The sequence below is a fragment of the Aquarana catesbeiana genome, linkage group LG04, assembly GCF_042186555.1.
Source record: "Aquarana catesbeiana isolate 2022-GZ linkage group LG04, ASM4218655v1, whole genome shotgun sequence".
Taxonomy (NCBI): Eukaryota; Metazoa; Chordata; class Amphibia; order Anura; family Ranidae; genus Aquarana; species Aquarana catesbeiana.
The window spans coordinates 337,421,062-337,434,857 of NC_133327.1; the positions used below are offsets into that span (position 1 = coordinate 337,421,062).

General features: G+C 42.9%; 1 protein-coding gene across 2 annotated transcripts in view; it reads right to left on the reverse strand.

The window, feature by feature from the left end:
- BACH2 (BTB domain and CNC homolog 2) overlaps nucleotides 1–13,796 on the reverse strand; it is a 439,802-nt gene that overhangs the window by 22,154 nt on the left and 403,852 nt on the right. For both annotated transcript variants that reach the window (XM_073626941.1, XM_073626940.1), the window contains one exon: nucleotides 8,494–10,026. In XM_073626941.1, coding sequence (XP_073483042.1) covers nucleotides 8,494–10,026 — 1,533 coding nt within the window. The remainder of the gene's footprint in view (nucleotides 1–8,493; nucleotides 10,027–13,796) is intronic.

The window sequence follows — 13,796 nt, forward strand, 5'->3', positions numbered from 1 at the left end:
AAAATCACATTTCGCAACGTTGCCTGTGGCAACTATGCCTTCCTTTGCATGTCACAGCTGCAAATGATGGGTGAGGACAAAGATGGTACCACTGTCTTAAAATAAAGAAGGGTTGACACAGAAAACAAATCTGGTTTAGGAGATCAACAGTTAATAGTATTTAGAAGTTCTGACATTACAGACTGAAGAAATTTTTTTTTTAAAGATAATCTCCAGGTTTTAATAACGTTTAAACAGTTTGGGTTAAGCTGGAACTTCCTGTCCTGATCCAGTTACAAACTCCAGTTACAAAAGTTGGGCTGAGCACTGTTCAGCCATTCACAGGAAGCTTTGCATTTTCTGAATTAATACAAAGCTTCCTCTGAATGGCTGAGGCAGGGAGGTGGGTGGATGACATCACAAAATTCATTTTAGCCAATCACAGGGTGCTTTGTATTCATTCATAGAATGCAAAACTTACTGTGAATGGGTAAGCAGTGCTCAGCCAGATTTGATTTTGTTGCATGTGCTGGATGGAAATGTCCTGTCCCAATGCCAGAACACAGTGCTGTATACTGTATGTAACTGATGCTACATACAGTTTATACAGAGCTCACAGCTACTGCATCAGTTAGAGAAGGAAATAGTTTGGAGCAGCTTGGTCCAAATAAACTATTAAAAGTTCACTCGAACATGGAAATTAGCTGTAAACAGAAGTATGTTCTTTCATTTTATCGCTCTAAAAAATTGTATTTTACTTAATTTCTGCAAGCCAACTGGGTTAGAGTGCACAATAACAGCAGTGTTTGGCTGCTCTGTATCAGTGTAAGGTCTGGCTGGAGGATGTGTACTTTACTCCCCTTCACACAACCAGTCCAAATCAGACTTTGTACCTCTGTAGTATATGATATCAGCTGAATCAGACACCCAAATAAGCACAGAGAACACTGCACTTTAAACGAGACAACTAACTTTAGACTTGATGATGTGGAGTGTAGCAATGTGCACAGATCATCTAGATTGCTTGGCAGCAATAGTCATATTATATTGCTTAAGGGGAAACCTTTATTTTTACAAAGAACATACAGTATTTACCTGTAATTGAAATAACAATTGTATAAAGTACATCCTATTGTATCTGCATGAGCTTGTTTCGAAATGTAAACCCAGGCAGGTAAACAGGACACAATTTAATGAAGATCTGTATCTGTATTCATTACTACACCCTTTTTTTTCCCCAAAAGCAAACATTGCAATTAGCTACAGTTAACTATGTATAACCCACCTAGAGAAGCAGCCCAAGAAGCCAATCAGTTGTGCTTCAGTGCAAGGAAAATGGTGATGGGATGAGAGAACAAAGGACAAGAGTGATAAGCTCATCAGTCTGCTGCCTCTCCCATCACTGTCTGGTCACAGGCTGGGAAGGGGATCTACTGAACTGCAGCAGACTAATAACAGGTCTGCTGCTCTGCCAGGCAGGACTGTGTAGTGTGGCAAAACTGTGCAACTTTACAAACCAGATGGACAGAAATCACACAAGTCTTTAGGAAAATAGAACAGCGATAGTATGTGGATTTAATCTGACTATCTAGCAGTTTGCCTGGAGTTCAGTGTTAAAATAATACTTCTTTTTATCACAATGTCCATACTTTATCTTACCAGCAATAGGGCCCTGGCATATTTTAACCAAAAAATAATGTCAATTTAATGTCAAGCCAATAAAAATGAAAGTGAGGGGTAATAAGCTTCAGTATAATTTGTAGTCAGAGAATAAAGTTGACTAATTGAAGACTAGCATGCTAAACCTCTTTCCTGTCCAGGTAATTTTTCAGTTTTCAGCACAGTCATACTTTGAATGACACTCAGTCATGTGCACAAAGTAAAAAAAAAAACCTCTTTTGGTGGTATTTAACTACTTCAATACCAGACATTTTAAACCCCCTTTCTGCCCAGGAAAATTGTCAGCTTTCAGTGCTCTCACACTTTGAATGACAATTACCCAGTCATGCAACACTGTACCCAAATTAAATGCTTATGATTTTTTTTTTGAGAGATAGAGCTTTCTTTTGGTGGCATTTAATCACCACAGTTTTTTTTTGCTATTTAAGCGAAAAAATACAGAAAATTTAAACAAAATCTAATTTTTCTTAGTTTCTGTTATAAAATTTTGCAAACAAATAATCTTTCCTTATAAATTCAGGCTCAAATGTATTCTCCTACATTTCTTTGGTAAAAATAACCCAAATCACTATATTTTGAAAAATCGGTATCGGTCACAAACTAGACCAATATTAATTATATTGGTCTCTGCAGGCCGCGGTTATCTTTTTGGGGCCCAGAAGCCTGCAGACCCAGTGCGCAGGGGCGCACGACACATGCGCACAAAGTCATTATACCTCCGTGAACTGAGCCTAACGTTCTGAGTCTGACAGGCCTCCCTCGCCTCGACACTCGGACGGACACGCCAGCTGGCCAGCCAGCCACCCACGCACAGCAAGGTACCAGGCGATTTAGGCCAACCAGGCAGCAGCCACCCACCCACAGCAAGGTGCCAGGCCACTGAGGCCGGCCAGCAGCCACCCACCCACAGCAAGGTGCCAAGCCAGCCAGCAGCCACCCACAGCAAGGTGCCAGGCTACTGAGGCCAGCCAGCAGACACCCACCCACAGCAAGGTGTCAGCCAGCAGACACCCACAGCAAGGTGCCAGCCAGGCCAGCCACCCACCCACAGCAAGGTTCAGAAAGCAGCCACCAACAGTAGGGTGCCAACCAGCAGCCACACACCCATCCACCCACAGCAAGGTGCAAGGCCAGCCAGCCACCCACAGCAGGGTGCCAGCCAGCAAGCCACCCACAGCAGGGTGCCAGCCAGCAAGCCCACCCACAGCAGGGTGCCAGCCAGCAAGCTCACCCACAGAAGGGTGCCAGCCAGCAAGCCACACACAGCAGGGTGCCAGCCAGCAAGCCACCCACAGCAGGGTGCCAGCCAGCGAGCCCACCCACAGCAGGGTGCCAACCAGCAGCCACACACCCATCCACCCACAGCAAGGTGCAAGGCCAGCCAGCCACCCACAGCAGGGTGCCAGCCAGCAAGCCACCCACAGCAGGGTGCCAGCCAGAGCCAGCAAGTCACCCACAGAAGGGTGCCAGCCAGCAAGCCCACCCACAGCAGGGTGCCAGCCATCAAGCCACCCACAGCAGGGTGCCAGCCAGCAAGCCCACCCACAGCAGGGTGCCAGCCAGCAAGCCAACCCACAGCAGGGGGCCAGCCAGCAAGCCCACCCACAGCAGGGGGCCAGCCAGAAAGCCCATTTACAGCAGGGTGCCAGCCAGCAAGCCCACCCACAAAAGGGTGCCTGCCATTTTTAATCTTACTCTTTCAAATTTCAATGCAGATGAGGCCCTTGTCCTCATCAACATGGGGACAAGGTGCTTTGGGGTGGGGGCGCCCCCCTGCCCCAAAGCGCTCACCCCCCATGTCGTCCCCACCCCCTTTCCTGACTGGCCGGGCTGCGTGCCCGGATAAGGGTCTGGTATGGATTTTGGGGGGCACCCCCACGCCGTTTTTTCGGTATGCCCCTGGAGGGGAACCCATGCCTTTTTTTATTTAAAATTTGGCGCGGTGTTCCCCCTCATGATTCATACCAGACACCTGTCAGCAATGCTTTTCGCTCATCGCGAAAGGAAAAAACAGTTTTCCTTTCCCGATGAGCGAGCCAGCGCGAGATGCACAGTACCCTGTCGCCGAGAACCAGCGCAACGGGATCGCGCTGGAAACATTCTTGCAGTCAGGTACTGTATATGATGGTCTGTCAAGCTAAAGACTTTGATAGATATAATTGGCATGCTGAAGAGGTGCGCAGGCCATTTCCACCATTCAGTACTTGCCAAGCAACGACTGAGGTGCATTCAGGCAGACCCTGGCCTATCCAAAAACAGCCTAATTCAGGCTGTTCCAACACGTTGGAATTTAGCATTTCACATGCTACAAAGAATGCTGGAACAGAAGCGAGCTCTGAGCATCTATTCAGGCGAACATGGAGGATTTGGTTGTCCTGCTGCTGATCAGTGTGACACTGTAGCCAATGTCATTGAGACCCTCCTCCCCATAAAGGAAGTGACACTAGAGGTGAGTCATTACGACTCATCTGTGATCCCATGTGTGAGAGTGCTGAAAATGCTTCTTCAAGAGAATGAAGGACTCAACACACGTGGCATTAAAACATTAAGGCAGGTCATGAGGGACAGCCTCATCAAACGCTTTGAGAAGCATGAAGAGAATAAAAATGTTGTGCTGGCATGTCTTTTGGATCCTCAATACAAGAATCATGCTTTCTCTTCTGATGATGTATTGGCCAAGGCAAAACAATGGCTGACAGAAGATCAACACGAGCTGCTGGAGGTTCCTGCAGAAAGGTCAAGTTTGAAAGAGCATGTTACTATTCTGGAAAAGCAGGATACTTCAAAAACAGACAAATGTCAAAAACGAGCAGAAGAGAATCTTCATTGCGGTCGAATTGATGCCATGTTCAGCGTGGTATTGGGGCCCCATGCGGAGGATTCTTCTGAACGTGCATCAATAATCAGCCTGGATGATGAACTTCATCTCTATTTGAAGGAACCGGTAATTGACAGAAGTGGTGATCCTCTACAAAAGACTCTCATGCTAAATGATACCTCTCTAATGTAAAGTAGTGAGTGTACAGCTTGTATAACGGTGTAAATTTGCTGTCCACTCAAAATAACTCAACACACATCCATTAATGTCTAAACCACTGGCAACAAAAGAGAGTACATCCCTAAGTGAAAATGTCCAAATTGGGCCCAATTAGCCATTTTTCCTCCCCGGTGTCATGTGACTCACCCCATATCTGACATGTTTACTGGGACAATATTATTTGATGCTCAGTCTGCTTGTGAAATGTATGAGGGATTTATAAGTACAGATATTCTTGTGGGTTCCTCCTTTTTTTTTTTGCAAATATATTTTTTATTAATTTTCAAAATAGGCCACAGGATACAGTAGTAGCCATCAACAGTGGAGGTCGCAGCCTTCTAGCAATGTCACAGTTAGTATTAGCATACATCAATACAGTTACTGTTTATTGTGGAGTTTCCAGGAGTGACATTTTACTGTCCTCTTACAACTACTCGGCTCTGGTATTGCTGAGTACTTACACGTAAATATTAAGAATAATGGGCAACCCATGTCCCTGAACATTAAACTATCAAATTACAAATCACTATTAAATTATCTAAAAAAAAAAGAAGAATAGATGAGTTAAAAGTAGCTAAAAAGAAAGAAAGGAAGAGAGGGAAAAAAAAAAAAAAAAAGCTGGAGAAGGAAAAAGGGGGTGGGGGGGTGGGGGGGCGTTAGGCTGGAATTACAATGCTGGCTCAAGTCAACAGAGATCTCCTGTCTTTTATTTACTTTTTAGAGGTTTAAGACTCGTACAGGGCCCTACCCTCCTCCGAAAAATTCCAGGTTTTCTTGTAGGTTTCCTGTTTGTCTTGTGCTGTCATTAGCAGATCCTCCATTTTATTTATATCTTCCATCTTTCGCAGCCAAAGCGCTGTGGTGACAGTTATTTTGTGTTTCTTCCATTAGCGAATAACCGCACCTATGCTCTATCTGTGCCCATAATTTGGATCTATAGTGTCGTCGCCAGTCTAAGACCCTGCCTAGATGTATTGCCTGATAATATCTCCTGATGTCGGGTAGTGCCAAGCTTCCACAATGTTTTGGCATGGTAAGCTAAGTGCAGGAGGTTCGCTTTTTTTTGTGTGCCCAAATGAAGCGGGTGAAAAGAGCTTGGACTTGTTTGAAATATGTGGGAGGTATCCTGATCGGTAGGGCCTGAAAGAGGTATAAAAATTTCGGCAGTATACTCATTTTTAGTAAGTTGCATCTCCCAAACCATGAGTGTAGGCCTTTGTGCCATGTATCTAATAATGTCTTGGTCTTTGCCAGTAGAGGGGCAAGTTACACTCAAATGTGGGAAAGGTCAGTTGGGATGTTATTCCCCAAATAAGTCAAGGTGGAGGACGTCCACTTGAATCGGAAGTTCGATTGTACAGTTGGGAGGATATACAGTGGTAATGCTATCCCCATTGCTTCCGATTTAGAAAAATTTATCCTTAAGTTAGATCATTTCCCATATATTTCAAATTCTTTAAGAAGGTTCGGCAGGGACACCACAGGATTAGTCAGGGAGAACATCAGGTCGTCCGCATAGGACGAGAATTTAAGTTGCGTCTGTCCAACTGTAACACCTTGTATGTCTGGGTTCAATCTGATCGTCGATAGGAAAGGTTCTAGGGAGAGGGCAAACAGGAGGAGTGACAAAGTGCAGCCTTGTCTCATCCCGTTTGTAATTAAGAAAGAGTCAGAGAGGACCCCATTCGCCTTTACCCGAGCGGTCAGGTTGGAGCATATTCCGGCTATCCAATTGAGCATCACCTCCCCCAGACCGGGTTCCTCCTTTTTAAGAGATTCCCTAGGGCATAAAGGTGGAGAAAAGGCTTGTACAGTGCAATGTTTTAGTGGTGCAACCTCCATTGAAGGGTATTTTTGATATTAGTCCACAAGCCCAAACCAGGACTGGGCTAGAATAAAATTGATGGGTTAGTCTGCTATTGGGATCATGCTGGCTCTAAGTGCATATGTCTACTGCTGCATTATGGATTGCACAAGCCATTGTAAAGTCTATTTTTTATTTTTAATAAAATAATAAACAGGTTTATACTTACCTGCTCTGTGCAATACCATAAGCAGCCCTGAACCTCCTCTTCTGGGGCCCCTTGCTGGCACTCTTCGCTCCTCCTCCTCTGTGTCTGCCCCCATAGCAAGCTGCATTCTATGGGGGCAGACACGTGGGCCCAATCCTGAGCCGGGCTGCGTGCGTCTATAGTGTGGCTCGGCCCCACCACCTGCTCTCTGCTCGCTGGATTTGACTGACAGCAGCAGGAGCAAAGCCTGTGAGACCAGGAAGAGAAGGCCTACAGCTTGGTAAAGCACTGGATTGATACAGGAGTCAAGTGTTAGGGAGGGGGGACACACAGTGGAAGGTTTTTAATCTTAACGTAGAGAATGCATTAAAGTGGTTGTAAACCTGTCATGGAATTTGAGCAAAGCACGTACATCTGTAGTGTTTACTTATCTCTCTCCAAAGTGGTTTGTCTCTGGTGCTTCATTCCTCTGTTATCAGCAGATGAGATAAATTTGTGTCAGGTGGGAGCATAGCTTGGAGCTTGTCTATTCAGAAAAAAGTTCTTCTGCTGTGTGAAGGTGGTATGTTCCTTTCCTCCAATCTGTTCTCACACAGTGTATCTGAAGCCTCCCTGCCCCCTCCTCTGTGCCCCTGACAGATGAAGAAAGGTTTGAACCCTTTTCTGCCATTTTTAAGGGGTGTAGGAAAGAGAAGACTGCAGATAAACAAGTAAAATCTATGTAGGAGGATTTGTTTCATCTCTGTGTATCATTTGAGGCTGTCACTTTACTGAGTGCATGTGAGAGTTTACATCCACTTTAAGGTAAAAAAAAACAAAAACCTTTAGACTTTAGAATCACTTTAAGCCACAAGTATGCAGTGGGATCAGACAAGGCAGAAATAAAAGAAGCCGGAAACACAAATTCTAAGTATTGTAATATATTACATCACTTTCAATCCCTCTGGCAGTAGGCACAGCTCCACAAGTGTTCCTATTATTCTCTTAATGAATGTGACTCAGATATACAATTTCTAGTTAGGCCACAAAATATGTGGGGTATAATGTCGGTTGTGTGAGAGTTATGAAATCAGTTTCCTTTTTTTCTTTCTAAACTGCAGAGGAATATCAGCATAAAATCAGTGTAAATATACTTCACTGTTACAATTTACACAAATCAGACAAGCCCGGTTTTAGGTTATGGTGCTTTCTTAAACAAATTATAAAAAGCAAAGAAATTACCTTTGGAGGTAATTTATAAATTAAAAAATGTCATCATGACCACAAGTTGTAAATTAAAAAATGTCTCCATTACCACAAAAATAAGTGAATTTTTATTTTGTAATAAAATGTACCTTTATATTAACTGGTGTGACTGTAGTTTACCAATTTTATGGGCAACAGAAACCAGGCATAGTCTGGCCAAATATTTTCTAACAATTCAAATAATTAGCTGGTGAACATTTGTACTCCTCTGTTTGTTCACTTGAAATTTGGCTTGGCAGTTTCTGTGTATGGGGGCGGCAAAGGCTGCTTTTCTTTTGGCTGCCACAGAGTATTGTGTCTGAACACTATAAAGGCAAAAACATTACTTTGCTGCAAAGTGGTCATTATTACAAATGTATATTTCAGATTCCTTAGGCAATGAGAAAGCCACAGGTGTGCTTTGGCCCTATCCTTTTCAATGTGTTTTTATAACTTCTGTGATTTCTGAAAGTTTAATTCTATATTCTACCTTTTCAATTATAACAGGATTTAAAATAGACATAAAAAACAGGTAATACCAAATATATGAAAAATGCTTACCTCGTGCCCACTGTCTTGTACAGGACATGACTCACTGTCTGCTTCTGAAAATGATCCAGATTCATCACTTGAGTTTGTTCCATATGACTGCTCACATTTTATCTGTGGTCTGACTTGGTTATATAACGAGTCTACAATTGAACATGCTTCTTGATGGTCAGTGGGTGGAAAACGTGGGCCTTGTGAACAGGGAGATGATGAAAATTCACAGAGAGGGAGGCTGCAAGGAGATCCACCGCTTCCATCTTCTGCATATGAATATGAGGAGCAGGAGCTTGATGTCCTTGTTCTGGTATCCAAAGGTGGTGAACGGGGACAAACTTTAATTGGCACTGGGCAGCTAGTGTTTGGCCTCAGCCTTCCTGGCAATGGGTCTGCTACCAGCCCGCTGTGGGAATAGGTGTGAGAGCTGGGAAGAGATTGGCTTGCTCCGGCCCACAGACCCTTTGGCACATGCTCGGAAAACTCTTTATCCAAGCAGCTCATACCAGAATATGATTGCACCGGAGTGCTTATTTGGTCACAAGCACTTGAAGAAAAAATTACACTTCTCCTGTCCAGTTCCATCTCATGTTTAGGGGTGAGATCTGAGCCAGAACCTTGAAGAGGGGATGCCATGAGGAAGTTAGAGGAATCTTTGTGAGGTTCACTAGACAAATCATAGTTCCCAGTGAAAGGGATATATTCAGTTTTATGGTCACCCTGAGTCGTTCCCTTTTCCACAGGGCATGGCGGACTTCTGACAAAACGTTGATGGGAAGTGCCAGGTGAGTCCATGAATTCCCCTCCCGTTCCACTAAATAAAGTCCCTAGACTAGAAGGAGACGACACACATTTTGGATCATCAATGTTAGCTGGGCTGGGCTGTTTCCTGACCATCTCAATGTCTCCTTCTTTATCCCTGATGTCACTATCATCTCCAGACAAACAAAGTGTAACACTCTCTTCTTCATTATCATCATCTTGAGGCTCACTTTTGATCTGGCCTATAGGAAGTCCTGATTTTAGGCCCATTTCCGAGTTATGTTCATTGTATGTGCTTGTAAAACCTGAGGTACTATGTGATGTATTGTAGACATTCTTAGTACAAGCCAGCTGGTATTTCTTATAACGTGGGTAGCGGATTACAGGATCCTTGTCTAAACTTTCCTTATTATCCCTTTGCATATTGGAATTAGGCAAAATGACTTCATTTCTGTCTGTGGCGTTCTCACCTGAACCAAAGTTAAAAGGCTCATAGTGCATTCTTTCCTTGGGGCAGGATATCTTTGAGGTTTCAGATTCCATGGTTTCCTCTTCACAATGAAAAGTCTCATTGTGCACACGCTGGCAAGAGGTGTCTTTCTTACACAGAAATAAGCCATCCTCATTGTTTAGAAGCTGCGTCTGAAGAAAGCGGAAGCAGGAGTCCTCCAGGTTGTGCATACGCAGAAATTCTGCACATTGGATGACCTCTTGGATGTTTTCTTTGCTCAGTAATAGCTTTGCAGTGTAGGCAAACTGCAACAATGGACCAAATCCTCTAGCAGTGACCTGGCAAGATAAAAAAGTAAAAAATTAGAGAAAAAAATAGGCAAAATGCCAACATTACCATCAGCACTGTAATTATCTGAAGTCTGTCAAGTGTAGTGAAATAACCTGACGGTTACAACGTCCATACATAAACACAGTAAAGTAGCAGTTAATCTCCCCATCAGTTCAGCAGCAACTCTATGTTTAATAATTAATTCTGCTTGCTTCTACACATCATACCACAGCTTTAAATTGCAACCTGATAAGTGATTAACAACATGCTAAATAGGCATCCACATGCCTGGTATAGTAAATACACACTTTACGTCATAGGTGGAATTTTGTGATTCGTTGTATGCTATCACACATATTCATATGCAGAAAATAACTTGTTTAGAACTAAAATAGATCTGCCAGAAAGAATTATTTCAACAGAAAAATAGGAAACTGTAATCCATAGTTTGGTTCTCAATTTAAACATGTTTTTTCTCCTGAATAATTCTTCTGAGATCACATATTTTCCTGATAACTGATGAGTCGGAAAGCATGTATTAAAGCATGAACGAATAACAACTGAGCCCTCTCACAAGAAGAAATATGGCCACTTAAGATTTATGGGCAATTGCAGAATAGTCTATACTGTGCTGTATGTTAGGTACTTGTTAAAAATAACAAAAACTGTGGTTTTCAGTTTTGGCATCAGGAAGCGGGTCCTTTTGGCACTTATGCCAGTGCAAACACGCTCAACACTTTCAGTAAGGAGAAGAAAAGTATGGATGAAAAGGAGTTAACAATGTTGTGAGTTAAAAATTGTAGTTAAGGTATAAAATTTGAATTTGAAGGTTAAAAAGTTTAGGGGTTTTATTTGAGCGGGGCCGTTAGGTTAACATTATATTGCACTAAGGCAGAGGTCTCCAAACTATCACCCTCCAGTTGTTCAGGAACTACAATTCCCATCATGCCTAGTCATGTCTGTGAATGTCAGAGTTTAACAATGCCTCATGGGACGTGTAGTTCCGCAACAGCTGGAGAGCCGTAGGTTGGAGATCCCTGCACTAAGGAATTAAATATTAGATTAAAAGGTAATTTTCAGGGTTAGGTTAAAGGAAAATTACAACATTCCCCAGCACACTCTCCAGCTTTTTAAAACTGCTTTAACATTATAGGCTTTGCAAATACTCATGAAACCATACTGCTGAGTCAAGGCATCTCTGCCAAATGTAGTCTCTAACCCTAAACCAGTGGTCATCAACCCTGTCCTCAGGGCCCACTAACAGGCCAGGTTTTATGTATTACCTTGGGGAGATGCAGACTAGAATACTGCAACCACTGAACAGCAAATTATCTCACCTGAGATGTATTTCAGTTATCTTGCAAACCTGGCCTGTTAGTGGGCCCTGAGGACAGGGTTGGTGACCACTGCCCTAAACTATCTGACCTTTTAATTGGGGACATATACATGTGTGTGTATATAAAAAAACAACCATTAAGAACAGGCATACCCTAGAGATGGCCCCATCCTCCCTAAAGAGTATGTAAAAACGTTTTCTTTTTTTAGTTTAGTTAGAGTAAGGGTTTGCTTAAAGTGCATGTAAACCCGAAAAAAATACATTTAATGAAGATTTCTACCTAGTACACTAGAGGATGCCAAGTCATCTGTGCCCAGTCTTGCCACAAAGAGTTAATTCAGCATTGAGCAATCCTCTTGCCTTTTGCTAGGCCAAAAACCGACACAAAGAGAAATTTGTGTCGCCACATCCCCCACTGCTGTGATTGTAGCGCTGCACGATTCTGGCTAAAATGAGAATCACAATTTTTATACTTAGAGTAAAGATCACGATTCTCATGGTGTAACATCATCTTTCACATTATACAAAACAATTGGGCTAACTTTACTGTTTATTTAGTTTTTATTCATTAAAGTGTATTTTTTACAAAAGTATTGCGTTTGAAAGACGGCTGCGCAAATACAGTGTGACATAAAATATTACAACAACCGCCATTTTATTCTCTAGGTTCTCTTCTAATATATATATATATATATATATATATATATATATATATATATATATATATATAATGTTTGGGGTTTCTAAGTAATAGTCTAGCAAAAAATACTTGTAAGCAACAAGTGTCAGAAAAAGGTCTAGTCTTTAAGTGGTTAAACTGCCCTCATCTACAGACCGAAGATCATTCCTTTGATCTGAAAGAAGGAAATGTTACTGCCTGAGCGATGTTGTAAGGAACTTGGCAGGCTGCCTGTTTTTTTTTACAGCTGTCGACTTGAGCAGAGAACTCTGCACTAAATCGTGGAAATGCTGTGTTAAGATCGCGAGGGGGGTAGAATCGCGATCTCGATTAACGAATAATCGTGCAGTTCTATGTGATTGACACATAATTTCTTTTTCTCATGCACGAGCATGAAAGCAGAGGGAGTGTGTCAGATTCCAGGTTCATGTTGCTCTCAGGATTGGCTGCTCCACACCACAGCAATACTAGGCATGCTGAAGTCATGTGGTGTCTTTCCTGGTTTTTGATTGGATGGTACCCCGGGCGGGATCCATGAGATTAGCAGTGACAGAGGAATCCTTGTACACATCGGCGCTGAGTAGATGACATGCGCACATTGATGGGAAAGAGCTGTGATGTGCAGTGAGGACTGATCTGCGTTCACTTTTCTTTGCTGAGGTGCGAGGTTTGGCCTTGTGATGCTGCCTGGTGACGGGCAGTGTAAATGTGGGCGGGGAGACTTGTGATGTCACGACTCCGCCCACCGATCGCCGGAAAAGACACGACACGCCCACTGATTCCGGGGGTTTTGCGGGGCTCATACAGCTGGATGGGGTTACAGAGGAAAGGTAAGGGTACATGCAGGAGTCTTATATAAGTGGACAGATTAATATTGTGCCATTAGTTTATACTGGGTGAGCGGTGGGTTTACATCCACTTTAAGACCCCTGGTAAGCTTTTTCTTAGCTGTATCATGGCAGGAAGATTTTACTTCCTATCCCAGAGACAAAGGAGGAAGTAAAAAGCGAGTAAATATCCTTTAGTTGTTGACAGAACAGGTTTCCCACAATGGAAAACTCCCTTGCCTCATATTGCTGTCAGTTTTGGATTTCTTTTAGATTTCTTTTAATATATTGCATTCTTTTTATATGACCATTAATGGGTGGTTAATACAATGTATAAAATATTCAAAACAGCAGTCTTCACCCCTGTATAACAAAATATAGCAAAAAAGAGAAAAATGGGAGAAAAAAGCCATGCCCTTACAAGCTTACAATTTAGAGGGTAAAGGGGAAAGGAAGAGCCAAGAGAAATATGTGTATATAAGGTAAAAGCGTGCTTTATCAGGAGGTAATACAAGTAAAAAGGCGCAAAGCACAGTTACCTTGAAAGTAAAACCGATTAGTCCAGAAACTGAAAACTGTAAAAATGCATGTGTAAGTTCATGCATATATACTGGGAGTATATACAAGAGGTCAGTCAGGGCGGCCACCAAAGGAACCAAAAGCAGGGTCCAGCAAGCTAAAACAACAACAAGGAGAGGGGCGCCTCTGAGTATAAATCATAAATACATTTTATTAAAACAACAATATCCACTCACATGGAAGTTGGAGAAGTTGCATTAGGGTCGGTTGGCTGGGCTGAAGAGATGCGGTGGAACTACAGGTCACAGCGGTTCCTGCAGGGCATGCCAGGTCCAAAGAGGATTAGTTCTTGCAGCCGGGTTCAGTCTCTTGCAGCGAGCAGTCCAACACAAATCCTGCTGGGTTGGGAGCCAGGTT